The sequence below is a fragment of the Schistocerca serialis genome, chromosome 3 (genome assembly GCF_023864345.2).
Source record: "Schistocerca serialis cubense isolate TAMUIC-IGC-003099 chromosome 3, iqSchSeri2.2, whole genome shotgun sequence".
Taxonomy (NCBI): domain Eukaryota; kingdom Metazoa; phylum Arthropoda; class Insecta; order Orthoptera; family Acrididae; genus Schistocerca; species Schistocerca serialis.
In genome coordinates, this window is record NC_064640.1 from 422,719,325 (window position 1) to 422,737,015 (window position 17,691).

Sequence of the window (17,691 nt, forward strand, 5' to 3'; positions counted from 1 at the left end):
CTAACTATAATGAAATTTAATCTAATTTCTTTTGTTTTCTGTGATTGTCAATTTTGCCATGCCTGTTTTCATATTTCAATGAGAGCATCAGTGCATTCTAGTGACAACCAGGTGTGTATTTTGCTTTTTATGTTGGGTGCTATCCGTTCGCCCATAGTAGTAGTAGTAGTAGTAGTAGTAGTAGTAAGGTTTTTCTTGATATCCTTCAAACTTTGGCCCTGAATCAATTCTGTTGCTTTTGTGAATTCATCTGATTTTAATATTTTTCAGTGCTGTTCTTTCAACCCTTGATTTATTTCACGTTGCATTTCTCGTTTGAGATGATTTTGAACTTATTTTTAGAGAGGTAGTGGTCTGAATCCAAGTTTGCACCCCTGAGTATCCTAACATTCATGATTGTGAGAAATTTTCTTAATTGCCACACGACCAGGTTGAAATTCCCCTAGGCTGGGATTTGGGGATGTTCATGTCTTTTGTTTTCGTGATAGTTTTTTGAAAGCTGTAAATTTAAGAATTAGGTGGTGCGCTTGGCAAAGTTCTGTTAGCCTGGTACCATTTCTGTTTGTTCTTTTGTGGGCAGGATATTCTCCAACAATTGTCTTATATTTTTTTATGTATTGATCTGTACATAAGTCTCCAAGAAGAGTGATAATGTTTTTATCCAGAATTTTCTGAATAATAACATACAGTTGATTCCAAAAGGCTTCAACTTTTCCTTGTTTTTCTAAGTTATCTTCATTTATAGGGGCATGGACATTGATGATTGTGAAGATTTTGTTTGTGCTTGTGAATGTAAGACTTGTCTTTCTAATGGGGAATCAGTCAACTATTGATTAAGATTTTTTGTCGATTATGAAGGCTGTTCCAAGATATGGTATATTTTTCATCACTCTCGGTCCCAATTTCCCTTTGTATATCTGAAAACCTTTAGAGTCAAAGGTATTTGTATCCATGTACTGCATTTCTTGAATATCTGCTATGAATATGTTGTGGTTCTTTAGTGTACCTGTAAGATGTTTTAGTTTTTCAATCTTCAACAATGAGTTTACATTAGAAGTTGCTGAGTACGTTGATTGTTTATGTTGAAATTTGGACGTGTCTTTGTGCAATGTTGCAGACTCCCCAGAGTCTGAATGTCTACTGACGTAATTGGATTGTCCACCTGGGGTAAAATAGTTTACATCACACACTTCCACGATTGATGAAAGTTATTTTGGGAGTAGCCTGAGGATCACAAGAAGATACAATAAAGATTGAGAGTCCTGGAGGTAGTTCTTCTGTTCTCTCTCTCTCTCTCTCTCTCTCTGCGCCACTGGGAATCTTGAATTTCCTCTTCCGCCTTTGAGACAGTTGACCAGATTTCACCTAGTAACCCTAGGCAGAGACCCTTACCAGGTGCTACCATCCAGAGCTGAGTGGACCCAGATTTGTTCATGAAGTGTTATTCCTCCCCCCTCTTCCCTCATCACTTATGAGACGAGGCCCCAGACTTCGGGCCCAGCAATGATGGAGTTAATTTTTGTTTTATTGAGTATAAAATCATTTAGTATGGAGGCAAACTTTTCCAGTTAATTTGCTGTTATTGTAACATTTAATGATTTCCCTTATCTGTTTCATTCTTTTATTTCTAAAATTTAAAAAGTGTCACCAAATATTAATTGAAATTGTTTGGTGGTGTCTAAATGATTTATTGAAAACAATGAAATAGCAAGTCAATACATTTTGTATCAAAATTGGTGTCTCCATAAAGTAAGACCTTTTTATTCTACTGCCACCACTGTACTATTGTCGCAGTTCCGCACATTTGCACTCGTCTCTCTGGTTCATTGTCTTTCCACTGACGCCATTACAACCAGATTGTTTAGTGTTTACATTTGTTCATGATTGTTCAAAATGCTTAAGAAAATCTCTGAGTAGACCGATTTTGAAGTGCATTCTGTAATATGGTGTTTGAATGCAAAGAATGTTTAGCCAATTGAAATTTACTGTCAACTTTTAAAGATTGATGGTGAAAACTTAATGACAGGTGGAATGGTGAAAAAGTAGGTGATAGAATTAAATGATGGATGAACCAATTTTAGTGACAAAGCACATAGTGGGTAGGATTCTGTGTCAGTGATGGTTTCATTGAGAAAGTGAATGAGGAAATTTGTGAAAAAGATGCTTTGAAGACACGATGCAGAAACTGCAACATGCCATAAAGTCAAAATACCCAGGAATGTTGTTGGACGGACTCATCCTGTTGTGCAGTAATGCCCACCCCATACTGCCAATCAGATGAAGGCTATGCTTCAGCAGTTTGGTTGGGAAACAATGCAACATTTTCCATCCAGCCCTAATCTTTCACTGTGTGATTTTAACTTCTTTGGCGGCTTAAGAAATATGTATATGGACGCCAGTTTGTTGGATGAGGAAATGCGGGAATGGATGCAGTTGTGGATCCATCAGTGGCCGATTGCATTCAACAAAATGGGAATTGATCTAGTCTTGCAGCGGGGCAAATGTTTTAACACATATTGTGATTACTGTTGTATGGAACTATTCCATGGTCCCATTGTGGTGGGTATTCAGTTTTCATTTGACTGCGTGTTATAGTTCTGAGATTAGCCTTCACGGAGAGATAGACAGATGTGGTGAGGAATTTAATTTATAATATGTATAGATGACAGAAAAGTCCTATAGCGCTCTGATCATGATATTTCAGAAGCAGAAAGTTTATTCCCCTGTACTTACTATTTTTGGTGGAATAGTGCTGTTACATTTTGATTCAGCTGTGGTATTACTCATAATATTTCCAAATAGTGTGTAATCTGGATGGTGGTTATTATTCGTTTTTACTTTTATACATATTCTGTGTACTCTTTTGCAGCTGTTCCTGATTCTAATAGTGGAGGTTTTGCATTAACCAGACTCGATAAATCAAGACTGATTTTGGAGCAGCTCACTACCCCACAGTTCGATACAATGGAGGATCGTATGGAGTCCCCCAGTGCAGATACTACAACATCTCCGGGAGGCTCTGCTGGTGGCTTGGCAGATGCACCACCACCTGATACCACAGCAAATTTACAGGTATGTCAGTATTTAAAGCAACAGTTCTGTCTAAATATGTCCAGAATGTGGTGGTGGTGGTGGTGGTGGTGGTGGTGGTGGTGGTGGTGGTGGTGATGATTGGTATTCTTGAGCACCAGATGCTGTTACATGTTCCCTGATTTCCAAATGTGACTGCTATGTTGGCTGTCATTTTTACCTGTTAGGCATCAGTAGTGTTTGCTAACTTAAAAAAAATATAAGTTTTCCAAGTGTCACTTGTGGAACATAAATGGTGTTCCATCAAGTGAGGTGATTTTGGACACCAGGTGGATTTTGGACAGTATGGTTTACTTGATCTTTCCTGCTGCATAACACTGAATTTCCACTCATTTTCACTTCTGTGCACAAGTTATTTTAAGCACGAGACTGTATTTGTTGCATTCTGTGACTTTTATTTTGGGTTGATTGTTTACCTAAGTAAATGCAAATGTATTTGATGAACAGCCCCATTGTTGAAAGCTATGCAGTATCATCAAGTGAAAACTTTCAATTGTTGTGACTAGCACTAAAGTATTATGACTGCAGTTTTCAATGAGCTCAGTAGCCTGTGGCATTGACACGATTCCTGTACAAGTTTGTTGAGTTTTTCATGTAACGTTATAAATAGCAGTGGTTTTTACAAAACTATGTACTGCCTGGGGTGATTTCAGACAATGCCGAGAACACACAAAAGCAGAAAAGGTGCTAAAGTACAGTGTAATTATGACTCGGAACTTTTAGATAAAGCTGTTCATGATATTCATGGTCATAAATTATTGTCTAGAAAAGTGTGTTATTTATACGGTATACCCATATTGATCCTACAAGATAAAGTACGGGAAATACATTCAAAAAACTTGGGAGGCCAACCAGTACCAAATGGGAAGAAGAAGAAATGTTGAAGCAAGACGTCTTCAGGGCTGCACATTGGGGACTCCCTTTCCCTAAATTGGGTATTAGATATTTAGTGAAAGGCTACCTTCATAAATCTGACCAAAAAGAGAAAAAATTCTTAACTGTTTACCAGGAGGAGAATGAGCTCATTTATTCCTCAATTGGCATTCAGATCATCTCTCCATTTGCTTAAGTGAAAATATTAAAAGAGCTCATGTGGAAGTGACAATAGACAATTGAGATGCATTTCTCCAACATCCAGCAAATGCTGGAAAATCTCCCACGTAGCATCTTAATCAACTATGACAAAACCAATGTGTCAGGTGATCTGGACAGGCAGCAGATAATTACAAAATGAGGAAGTAAGGAAGCCGAAAAAGTGATGGATTCATCAAAATTTAGTGTTTTGATAATGAGAGCAGCAAGTTCCAATGGTAAACAGTTTCCTTCACATGTCTTTTATAAATCTGAGCATTTGTGGGACATGGTGCAAGAAGGTGGCCCACAAGGAGCCCGTTTCAATAGGAATAAGTGTGTATGGTTTGATCTTCTGGTATTTAAAGACACATTCCTTAGAATCACATTGCCCTATTTGAAGAAGCATAATGTGCCAACAGTGATGATCAGGTCAGTTTATCCTGTCGCATAGCTTTATGTTTCATCGAAGAGTGTGAGCGGAACAATATTTCATTCTTTCTCTTTCTCTCTACTAGCATCCACCTCCTTTAACCATTGGATTTAAGCTTGTTCAGACCAATGAAAGCAGCATGGCGAGTCATATTAACTGAATGGAGGTAGTACACTCGTGGGACCATTTTCAAGGATGTTTTTCCATTTATCCTGGAACAGACACTAAGATTTCAGCAAATTCTGTTGAAAACATCAAGAGTGGATTTCACACCATAGGCTAATCCCAATTGATCCAGATCATGTCTTACAAAAATTGCCTGCTATCGAGGAGGACCAGCGAAGCAACACAGAGATATGGACTTCCAGTTTTGAAGAAATGCTCAAAGAAGTTCGTTATCCTCCAAATAAGCTTTGTTGTTCCTGCTGCCGCAAACTAGACATTCCTCCTGGGTAATCAGTTACGGGCTGTGACTTCGAGGAAAATAGTGTGGAAACAAGTGATAGTGTGTGTAGTAAGAGTGAAAATGAAAACGACTCGTCGTCCAATGAGGTTTTACTGTTGAAATGGAAAGGCTCCAGGACGACGACCACCTTCCTCCAGACATGTGGAAAATTCAGGGCCTTAACGACAAAGTGACAAACTGGCTGGCAGAGTTTTTTAGCTCCATCATGGTCCTGTACCTACCGATTTGTCATATAGTATCACAGTAGCAATTTTTAAGGGTAAAAGTGACTGGTGACTGTACCAACTACAGCCCAATCTGGCTTCTCTCCCACATTGTGAAGATATTCAAATGAATGTGGAGAAAATGATATGATATCCTGTGAAAAGCCAGATATGAGGCTGATCAGCAACCATCTTCATGAATTTCTGTCATTAAGAGATGGCCATTGCACCCACTGAAGGCAGCTGAATGTATGCATATTGACCCCACCCTACCAGTAGCTTTGCATGTCTGATTGGATACTGCCTATCTTTGTCTAGTGCAGTGTACCATGATAGTCTGATTCGTAGTGGAAATACTGCACAGTTCATTCAGCACTGTAAAGGTCTGAAATATGTGGAGCCCTGCTATTTTTCTCACCGAATTTAACGCCCATTTTGAACAGAAACGAGACTTACAGTATCTATCTCACATTAGTGCTCGTGAAGCTTTAGTGTCAGTATCTATAGAGCTACCTTCCATGCGATGTTTTCTGTGGCGGCAAAAGCATCAGCCATCATTTCCTTTTTTTTTCTCTTCCCCCCAACCCCAGCTAAAAGCATAATGTCCCTGATAAATGTAGACTACAAATATTATTTCTTGCAGTATTACAGTTTAAATCTAATGACAAATGTTTGTATTGATCTGGCTCATGATGTGTGTTTTTATTACACAGCCAGAACTGTATTTCACATTTTAAGTAACTGGACGATGATGGTTTATTCTCCTGATTATTGTGATGTGGAGTATTATCAAAAAGGTTATTTTTTGGAGCTAATACTAGAATAAGCTGTGATGCTACATAGTTTTGAAAATTTTTGATGTCAATTTCTGGATGATATGAAATTTTTCTTTTTGAGTCATATGGGGAGTGCACCTGGAATGAAACCTATGTCATCACCTGTACTCATAACAATGAATTGTTGACTCGCAGTTTTGTTTGTCTGCACTTGTAGCACACTGACTGCACCGGGGTGTATACGTAGACAAGGAGAAAAAATTCCTGGATTTTTACTGGATCTCCCGGGTGAAAATATGCTTTTGCCATGTTAAGTGGCAGTATACTTTCCCTCGGAAATGCAAAACTTATCCTTTGATAGGATATGGTTTTATAAAGCAACGTAGAATTTCCCAGCACTTTAGAAAACGATACTTGGGGAAAAAAAACACGTTTTCGAAATATCTTTGATGTGCAGCAACATGTACGCTGCATATTTTCGTATTACGAAAGTATAAATTCGAATTCCACCAAGGAAAAGTTAATGGTTTAAATTAATATACATAGGGTTGCTACAAGAAAAGCAAAGCTTTCGCATATAATATACAGCTACGACGAAGCAGGAAGCCCATATGTTTGTACGTGTAAAACATTAAAAGATCTTACATTCTGTCATAAAAGAAACAAGACACCAGAGGATACTCCAAGAGTGTCAGAATTTCGTGAACCATACTAAAATGCATAGTTCGCCTTACAGTGCACATTCGTATGTCCAGATTCTCAGTGACGTAGGCCTCGACTAGATATGAAGCTTTTCAGTGTGGTTTTCTGGATGTAAATTTTCTTGGAGTACCAGTACTGTATTATCTCATGTTTGGTTCTTTATTATAGCATAATGCCATATGTGCCAGAAGATGAAAACGTGCACCTGAAATGCGGTGAACAGTTGAAACTAGCCAATAGTTCATTTTGTAGCGCACATCTTTCTGAAGAATCTGATACATAAAAGATCTTCGAGGAAAAAACGTGTGTATTTTGTAATGTATGCCATCAAACTATTTCAGGACAGTGCAAATTAAAATGTCCTGTGGCACCTCTCCTGCTTCCAGTCGGCCATTTTGACATTTGACATCCTGCCCCCCCCCCCCCCCCATTTTATTTTATTTTATTTTATTTTTAACCCTCACAATTAATACTGGATAGGATTATTTGTAACCAGGAGAACAAGAACTCTTCAGAAAAACTGGAATCTTTATTGCCTGTTACCTAATAACTTGCTCTTCTGTGTGACACAAAATTAAATATAGGACAACTAAAACCAGTAAAGACAAGGGACAGGCAAGACAGTACACAGTTCTTCAATCCTTGGGTCCTAGCGATTTTTCTCTCTAATCTTGCTACAGCTTTACATGGTGTGCTTTCCTTTCTGCGAAAGGACTATTACCTAGTTCATCAAACGTTTTGCTACATGAAAAATAGAAATGTTGTCTAATACTGAAAAAGCTGTTAATACAATAGTACCCAAGACTGGTGTGGTTTCTCGATCCGATTAAGTCTAATTTGTCACTGTGTGCTGGAGAAAACAAAATAGGCCTTTCTTATATTTCAGCAATTGTAACACACACAAAAAAGCGAGACTGTTTTGGTAATAATGATCATTTTTATAATACGTCAGAATATAATTCACGAAGTACCAATACGAAATACCTATTTGGCCTGATACAAGCAAGAAGCTTTACGTTAGGAAATAGTTTCACATTTCATTCATACACTCCAGTTTCTCAGGCACGGGACCGATAAGTAGTAGGACGAAATTTTTGTATAAATTAGGAATCGTCATATTCTTCCATAATTTGTGTGATGTCCCCGTTTCTTCTCCTTCCTAACAAACAGTTTTGTCATCACTAATTCTGTAACTGTTGCTACCACTGTCAAAACTCGTTTTCTGGTTAACTTCACTAACCCTGCTACAATCACCGGTTTAGTTATCCAGCGATTATTCTCCGGTTAGGCGTTAATACGTGTGCGTCCAATGCGTTTTCCACGCTGCTACTAGAATGGAACTTAAGTGGCTGCTAGCCAGGGACTAAAACTGGTCCTGTCTCATGTAGTGATCTGGCCAAAAAATTTCTGTCAAAATTTCACTTTCTTGGATACACCGAGAAGATAATACGTTATCTTTCTTACCTGCTAGTCGTTTATTTCCACTCTGGTAGTCTGAATCTATGGATTTCACTAGTAATTATAACGACGCTGAACATTTGCAAACCGAATCAACCACATAAACAAGCAGCACTTGGCATTCACCGGTTCGGCTTTATTCCGCTCAGCTCGTATAGCCCCGTCCCATTTTGTCTGCAGGAAAGCTTATTTCTAGATGTGACAAGGATTCCCCAGGCAGAGACATCACATACACTATGCACGCATTCAAGAATCAACTTGTAATTGATTCAGAAATCAACTTAGAATGTGTTCAAAAACCAGCAGGGGTGCGTTTCAAAATCGTATGAATAATTGATAGACCGACTGCTATGGATGCTAGGTGCTTTGTGAAACAAGGTTTTTTTTCCCCTCAAGAATATGAATTTGCCCCCTCCTCCCCAAAATTGCTGCCCAGTTCAGATACCCTGGTTTGCCCTCACTCTCCACTAGATCTGGGCCTGCTGCACACGTGTGAATCTGCCAGCTTGGGCGCACCAGTAAAATTTTTCCGGGTACAATGTGGCTGGTTGCTGCTACTGCTACTTACACAGCCAACAGCAACATTTCTGTAGCCATAAGTGGGAGAAGGTACTACTCATACGCGACTCAACTGCGCGTGTGCATGAGCCCGCTCGTAACTGATTAAACAGTTGTGACGACACGCTCATCAAAGGCAATTTGTTGTTATGAAGCGTTGCATAGTCTTCCGAAAGCCTTTGACACATTTTTCTGTTGGCAGATGCTTGTACAAGCACTGTGTGGTTTTATATGGTGCATTTCCTTTGCAATTCAAGTTTTATTTTTGTTTTTTTTCTCTCATTCATGTTTTAATGCTGCAGTATTATTCTGCAGTTGCGGGGTACAATAATATCCTTTGTTAGAGTAACGGTTCTTTCCAGCCAAAATTACAAAAATTTAACTGAAAACTAAAACAACGAAAAATTCCCGGAATTCTAAAAAATTCCAGGATTTTTCCCGATTTTCTCCCGGATGAAAAAATTCCCGGGTTTTTCCGGATCTCCCGGTTATCCCGGATCGTATACACCCTGCTGTACTCGTAGCACACTGTCACTTTGCCATCATTAATTTACAGTATAATATAGATTAAAAAGATTAAATTTAATCTATATAACTACTGCCGATCTAAATCTGATGTTTCATTCTTCTTAAAAACTGTGTCCCTTTTTCAACTGTCTCTGCTCATCTGCATATAAAGACTTATTTATTCTGGCACCTGCAAAACTATTTTGCCCTCTTTTTGGATGCTTGCTTTAAATCAAGATGCCATTTACATCTTTCATGTAATTGGAAAAAAGAGAACCTGTTGATTTGATGCGAAGGTACTTTTTTCTTTTTAATTTTTCAGCATATTGTGAATTTGTGATAATAGAGTACTTACATGACTTAGTGTTCCAGTGGAGATTCGGAGTCTTCATCAGTGTAATTGAGCTAAACAGCCATTTAAAGGAAAAAAAGCCGTTCACGTCCCCTGAGATTTTTTTTTAATAAGAGGTTTGACTGTATATTGTTTTCCTCAGATCTCTTTCGAAGTGAAGATATAGTCAGACTCTCTTTGGGGAGATATATTTAGCCAGTTGCTTCTTCACGTATTTACATATACAGATTGAACAGTTGTCTTTCTTGCCAAATTTAACAGCTGATCTACAAAGATATATGCTTAAAAAATTCAAATCATTAACTCTCCCTTAAATGAAAAACAGTAGTATAATGCTGTCAGAACTTTGAGACTTTTACAGATATCAGACACACAAAAAGCATCTCTCTTCTTTTTTGCATTTCTTTTCAGCTGTGATATTTCTGACAAGAATGCAGTGAAGCACCAGCATTACAGTAGATAGGATTTTTGTTGACATATAATTAGTGAATAAACTATGTTTGATGCAATTACTAAAGGGGTTATCAAACAATGGGAACTGATCTTGACATTTGCAGGAATTGCAGAAGAAACAAGGAGAATGTAGCTGTTCAAGAAATTTAAAATCACATACCCACTTGCCTATTAAACTTTTTAGCAGTAGTGCAATGCACTCAGCTTGAATGATACATTGTTGTTGTTGTGTTCTTCAGCCCAGAGACTGGTTTGATGCAGCTCTCCATGGAACTCTATCCTGTGCAAGCTTCATCATCTCCCAGAAACTACTGCAACCTACATCCATCTGAATCTGCTTAGTGTATTCATCTCTTGGTCTCCCTCTACGATTTTTACCCTACACACTGCCCTTCAATACTAAATTGGTCATCCCTTGATGCCTCATAACATGTCCTACCAACCGGTCCCTCCTTCTTGTCAAGTTGTGCCACAAACTCCTCTTCTCCCCAATTCTATTAAATACCTCCTCATTGGTATGAGATCTACCCATCTAATCTTCAGCATTCTTCTGTCGCACCACATTTCGAAAGCTTCTATTCTCTTCTTGTCCAAACTATTTGTCGTCCATGTTTCACTTCCATACATGGCTAAATTCCATACAAATACTTTCAGAAACGACTTCCTGACACTTAAATCTATACTCGATGTTAACAAATTTCTCTTCTTCAGAAGCACTTTCCTTGCCATTGCCAGTCTACATTTTATATCCTCTCTACTTCGACCATCACCAGTTATTTTGCTCCACAAATAGCAAAACCCCTTTACTACTTTAAGTGTCTCATTTCCTAATCTAATTCTCTCAGCATCACCCGACTTAATTCGACTACATTCCATTATCCTCGTTTTGCTTTTGTTGATGTTCATCTTATACCCTCCTTTCAAGACACTGTCCATTCTGTTCAACTGCTCTTCCAAGTCCTTTGCTGTCTCTGACAGAATTACAATGTCATTGGCGAACCTCAATGTTTTTATTTATTCTCCATGGATTTTAATACCTACTCCGAATTTTTCTTTTGTTTCCTTCACTGCTTGTTCAATATACAGATTGAATAACATCGGGGATAGGCTACAACCCTGTCTTACTCCCTTCCCAACAACTGATTTCCTTTCATGTCCCTTGGCTCATATAACTACCTTCTGGTTTCTGTACAAATTGTAAATAGCCTTTTGCTCCCTGTATTTTACCCCTGCCACCTTCAGAATTTGAATGAGAGTATTCCAGTCAACATCGTTAAAAGCTTTCTCTAAGTCTACAAATGCTAGAAATGTAGGTTTGCCTTTCCTTAATCTATTTTCTAAGATAAGTCGTAGTGTCATTATTGCCTCACGTGTTCCAATACTTCTACGGAATCCAAACTGATCTTGCCCGAGGTCAGCTTCTACCAGTTTTTCCATTTGTCTGTAAAGAATTCGCATTAGTATTTTGCAGCTGTGACTTATTAAACTGATTGTTCGGTAATTTTCACATCTGTCAACACCTGCTTTCTTTGGGATTGGAATTATTATATTCTTCTTGAAGTCTGAGGGTATTTCGCCTGTCTCATACATCTTGCTCACCAGATGGTAGAGTTTTGTCAGGACTGGCTCTCCCAAGGCTATCAGTAGTTCTGATGGAATGTTCTCTACCCCCGGGGCCTTGTTTCGACTTAGGTCTTACAGTGCTCTGTCGAACTCTTCATGCAGTATCATATCTCCCATTTCATCTTCATTTACATCCTCTTCCGTTTCCACAACATTGTCCTCAAGTACATCACCCTTGTATAGACCCTCTATACACTCCTTCCACCTTTCTACTTTCCCTTCTTTGCTTAGAACTGGGTTTCCATCTGAGCTCTTGATATTCATGCAAGTGGCTCTCTTTTCTCCAAAGGTCTCTTTAATTTTCCTGTAGGCAGTATCTATCTTACCCCTAGTGAGATAAGCCTCTACATTCTTACATTTGTCCTCTAGCCATCCCTGCTTAGCCATTTTGCACTCCCTGTCGATCTCATTTTTGAGACGTTTATGTTCCTTTTTGCCCGCTTCATTTACTGCATTTTTATATTTTCTCCTTTCATTAATTAAATTCAATATCTCTTCTGTTACTCAAGGATTTCTACTAGCCCTCGTCTTTTTACCTACTTGATCCTCTGCTACCTTCACTACTTCATCCCTCAAAGCTAACCATTCTTCTTCTACTCTCTTTCTTTCCCCCATTCCTGTCTTGTGCTCTCCCTGAAACTCTGTACAACCTCTGGTTTATTCAGTTTATCCAGGTCCCATCTCCTTAAATTACCACATTTTTGCAGTTTCTTCAGTTTTAATCTACATTTCATAACCAATAGATTGTGGTCAGAGTCCACATCTGCCCCTGGAAATGTCTTACAATTTAAAACCTGGTTCCTAAGTCTCTGTCTTACCATTATATAATCTATCTGAAACCTTCTAGTATCTCCAGGGTTCTTCCATGTATACAACCTTTTTTCATGATTCTTGAACCAAGTGTTAGCTATGATTAAGTTATACTCTGTGCAGAATTCTACCAGGCAGCTTCCTTATTCATTTCTGACCACCAATCCATATTCACCTACTATGTTTCCTTCTCTTCCTTTTCCTACTGTCAAATTCCAGTCACCCATGACTATTAAATTTTCGTCTCCCTTAGCTATCTGAATAATTTCTTTTATCTCATCATACATTTCATCAATTTCTTCGTCATCTGCAGAGCTAGTTGGCATATAAACTTGTACTACTGTAGTAGGCGTGGGCTTCATGTCTATCTTGGCCACAATAACGCGTTCATTATGCTGTTTGTAGTAGCTTACCCGCATTCCTATTTTTTTTAATTCATTATTAAACCTACTCCTGCATTACCCCTATTTGATTTTGTATTCACCTGAAAAAAATTGTCTTGTTCCTCCTGCCACTGAACTTCGCTAATTCCCACTATATCTAACTTTAACTTATACATTTCCCTTTTTAAATTTTCTAACCTACCTGTCTGATTAAGGGATCTTACATTCCACGCTCCAATCCGTAGAATGCCAGTTTTCTTTCTCCTGATAACGACGTCCTCTTGAATAGTCCCCGTCTGGAGATCCGAAAGGGGGAATATTTTACCTCTGGAATATTTTACCCAAGAGGATGCCATCATCATTTAACCATACAGTAACACTGCATGCCCTCGGGAAAAGTTACGGTTGTAGTTTCCCCTTGCTTTCAGCCGTTCGCGGTTCCAGCACAGCAAGGCTGTTTTGGTTCATGTAACAAGGCCAGATCAGTCAAACATCGAAACTGTTGCCCCTGCAATTATTGGAAAGGCTGCTGCCCCTCTTCAGGAACTACACGTTTGTCTGGCCTCTCAACAGATACCCCTCTGTTTTGGTTGCACCTATGGTATGGCTATCTGTATCGCCAAGGCACGCAAGCCTTCCCACCATCGGCAAGGTCCATGGTTCATGGGGGGGGGGGGGGGGGGGGTGATACATATCACACATTAATACAGATTTCTATCCCGATTTATGAAAGCTATTTCAAATTATAGTACTCACTGGTGACCTGCACTTGCTTTGCATGGGTAATACTAAATATCTATCGCTGGATGACTCACCTGGTGCAGCAGTAAATTTGTTGATGAGCCACAACATGGAGTTATGATTAAAGGTCAGACAACAATGTTAGGTAACTGAACATCATCGCTTTCATATAAATTAAATGAAATAAACTGCAGATGCCACTTGCTGGCATACTGCAGCACTTAAAGGTGTGAACGGGCTGCCCAACCGTAACCTGCTAATAATGCAACCTGTGCATCAGTGGAATTATAGCTCCACAGCCACTCAGCTGCATGTCTTGTACAAGATCGTTGTCACTTTCTTTTCCTATGTCTTGGTATTCAGCAGAGATCTCCCTTGGTCTATCTACCATCAATTTGCCTACCAGGGAACATGTTCCGCAAACCTCATTTCATCTTAATTATATTGTCCTAGCATGTTCCTCAATCTCTATAGTTTCCTATCTTTCCTATTAATTCCAGCATGCACCTGTGCATTGCTTAGTGAGCATCATTCAGTTTTTGAGTGGTTTTTGCATTAAATGTCCATGCATCATTGTCATAAGTCAAAATTACGAATTCGTACTGTTTGTAAATGTACCTTTTCAGATGCCTAGATTATTTTACTCATTTAATAACTGATTTTCAGACATAGTTTCAAACTTTAAATTTTTGCATTTGCTGTCAAAGCTTATCTGCACTAGAAGCAATGCCATCAGCAAAATGTAGGTGGTTGAAGTACATTCCATTAACCTTTATCCATTCCTTGTTTTATCTGTTTATATGTGTAAAATGTTCTCAAAGGTTGTTGAGATAGTTTCAGTGAAATGAGATCTCTTAGCCGGACTCCCCCCCCCCCCCCCTCCCCCCCTATCTACATCCATACTCTGCAAGCCACCTGACGGTGTGTGGCGGAGGGTACCTTGAGTACCGCCATTGGTTCTCCCTTCTATTCCAGTCTCGTATTGTTCGTGGAAAAAAGGATTGTCTGTATGCCTCTGTGTGGGCTGTAATCTCTCTGATTTTATCGTCATGGTCTCTTCACGAGATATATGTAGGAGTGAGCAATATACTGCTTGACTCCTCAGTGAAGGTATGTTCTCGAAACTTCAACAAAAGCCCGTACCGAGCTACTGAACGTCTCTCCTGCAGATTCTTCCACTGGAGTTGTTTTCGGATTGCATTTCCTTAGGATTCTTCCAATGAATCTCAGTCTGGCATCTGCTTTACCGCTGATCAACTTTATATGATCATTCCATTTTAAGTCACTCCTAATGCATAGTCCCAGATAATTTATGGAATTAACTGCTTCCAGCTGCTGACCTGCTATGTTGTAGCTAAATGATAAGGGATCTTTATTTCTATGTACTCACAGCACATTACACTTGTCTACATCGAAATTCAATTGCCATTCCCTGCACTATGCGTCAATTCGCTGCAGATCCTCTTGCAATTCAGTACAATTTTCCATTGTTACAACCTCTCGATATACCACAGCAAAAAGCCTCAGTGAACTTCTGATGTTATCGACAAGGTCATTTATGTATATTGTGAAAAGCAACGGTCCTACGAGACTACCCTGCGGCACACCTGAAATCACTCTTACTTCGCAAGACTTCTCTCCATTGAGAATGACATGCTGCGTTCTGTTATCTAGGAACTCTTCAATCCAATCACACACTTGGTGTGTTAGTCCATATGCTCTTACTTTGTTCATTAAACAACTGTGGTTAACTGAATCGAACGCCTTGTGGAAGTCAAGAAGCACGGCATCTACCTGGGAACCCGTGTCTATGGCGCTCTGAGTCTCGTGGAAGAATAGCGCGAGCTGGGTTTCACACGATCGTCTTTTTCGAAACCCATGCCGATTCCTATAGAGTAGATTTTCTTACCTGGATTTTTTTTCCTCATTAAAAGATAGGTCACTGCTAAGGTTGAAAATCAAAAACAGTTGACACACATTCTTCTTGCCTTGACACATTAGCTGGAAGAGGCTCTCTCTGTTCTATGTTTGTTACTATCCTGGTGAAGTCTAATTGAAGATGTAGTAGCATTGATGGCATCTTCTTCAGTGTAATAACATGTGTTGAATAAGTGTCTGGTTTCTCAAAGGATGCTAGTACACATTTTACTGAAATTGCACTCAACTTTCTCAAAACCTAGAAATTGCAGACAAAGCAGGCATTGTCATCGTTCCAATCTGTATTTTCATTTATGACTTGCAAAGAGTCTGGTGTACTATATCCACTTCTAAAGCCCAGTTATTCCTTTATCTGATTAAAATCCAACATTTTTTCTATGTGGTTGTGATAATTTTTGTGAATATCTTGTTCATTATCGAGAGGAGACTAATAGGTTTGTAATTTTTATTGTTTCTCCTATCCTATGAATTTGAATAAATTGTTCCAGTTTGTGGAGGGGTTTCCACCACAGACATTGTGTAAACAGTTATACAAATTTCTTTTTTACCTCTTTTTCTTTAACTGTAATCCTTTGTATTGAAACATCATCTCCACGTGTACTTCCTTTCTCCATACCTCAAATGGCCTTATGCACCTTGTTTGTCACTGTTTTTGCACCATCATTATTTTTGTTGTTAACTATGCATGTTTCTTATTCATCTAGTGTATTATGCTAACATGTAAAGAAATCTTTGAATTCTTAACAATTTTATTTCTTTGTTAATCACAGTGCAATCTTCCAGCTTAACAGATTAAATGTGATATCTGTAGACCATAAATCTGTAATGGTTTTTTGTCTGTATCCATATTGATTTCAGTTCATTCTCTTAGCAAATTTTCATCGTACTTGCTCACAGCCTCTTGAAAGCATTTCCAAATAGTGTTATTAAATTCTGAATATTCTCTCATGTTCTTGTTAATATTTCTTCAAAACTCTCACCGACATGATCACATGTTGGAAGTGAGCTGGCATATAACTGGGAAAGTATAATATGGGATGTTCCTCAGGGTTTTACACTTAGTAAATTTTGTTTCCTGCTTTACATTAATAATTTGGTTTGTATAATATTAAGAACTGCAAAGAGAATTCAGTTCTTATGAAGGGTGTACTGTTATTATTAGTGTTTTTACTTGTATCATTTTAATTTTGTAGTTTCATTATGCCAACTTTTCTTATCTGGATTTTTTTAGTCATTAAAAGATAGGTCACTGATAAGGTTGAAAATCAAAAATGGTTGACACACATTCTTCTTGCCTTGGCACATTATCTGGAAGAGACTAGATTGCAGTGTCTCTTCTGTGCATCCAGCTCTTACAGATGTTAAGTAATCCTAAACCTCATTTATATGCTCTGCATTTAGTTGCTTCCACAGTATATATTGGTGACCACTGAGGTTTCCAAGTACATTAATTCCTATATCTAGTGCAGCAATAATGATACAATGTTGTTTAATTTTCTTAAGGTACATATTTACCCATTAAGTTTTGATACGTCTTAAATTTCATTGTTGAATTTTAAATACTTTGTTACAGGCCTTTTACACTGACAGAAATATATGGATTTTGAGATCGCTGGGGGCTGGTGAAGTTTTGATTGATGTTTGCATGGCACTGCCTCACATCAATCGTTACGTTTTGAAAGCTAAGGAGTCTTTGAGCAGAAATACAATTTTGTTACCATTTTTGCCTAATGAGACTCTGCTAATTCGACAGAGGTAAGTTTCTGTGTATTTCATTGGAGCAGGAGACTGAAAAGTCTTAGTAATATGGCATGATTACAGTCAATTGTTGTTCATCAAAACAAAATTATTATTAGCCAAGCCTAGTCACAGACCCACTAAAAGACGTTTTGTCATAAGTAACGGAAAATCATTTTAGTTGCTATGGCACTTCAAGATTGCTTAAATTATGGGGAAAAAACTGAGTTAACTTTCTTCATCAAATTAGCATAAAATTTTAAGATGTTTACCATTTCCTACAGTCCTCATGCAGAAAGGCACACTACTTTCACCAAGATGGTGGAAAAGCACAAATATGAGGGCTGTAAATGTGCTTTGGGTGCCCAGAGATCACACCAAAAGCCATTG

General features: G+C 38.5%; 1 protein-coding gene across 1 annotated transcript in view; it reads left to right on the top strand.

The window, feature by feature from the left end:
- LOC126470301 (protein purity of essence) overlaps positions 1-17,691 on the top strand; it is a 475,244-nt gene that overhangs the window by 48,286 nt on the left and 409,267 nt on the right. Inside the window, exons 4-5 of the mRNA XM_050098072.1 lie at positions 2,870-3,072; positions 17,138-17,319. Of these exons, the coding sequence (XP_049954029.1) occupies positions 2,870-3,072; positions 17,138-17,319 (385 nt within the window). The remainder of the gene's footprint in view (positions 1-2,869; positions 3,073-17,137; positions 17,320-17,691) is intronic.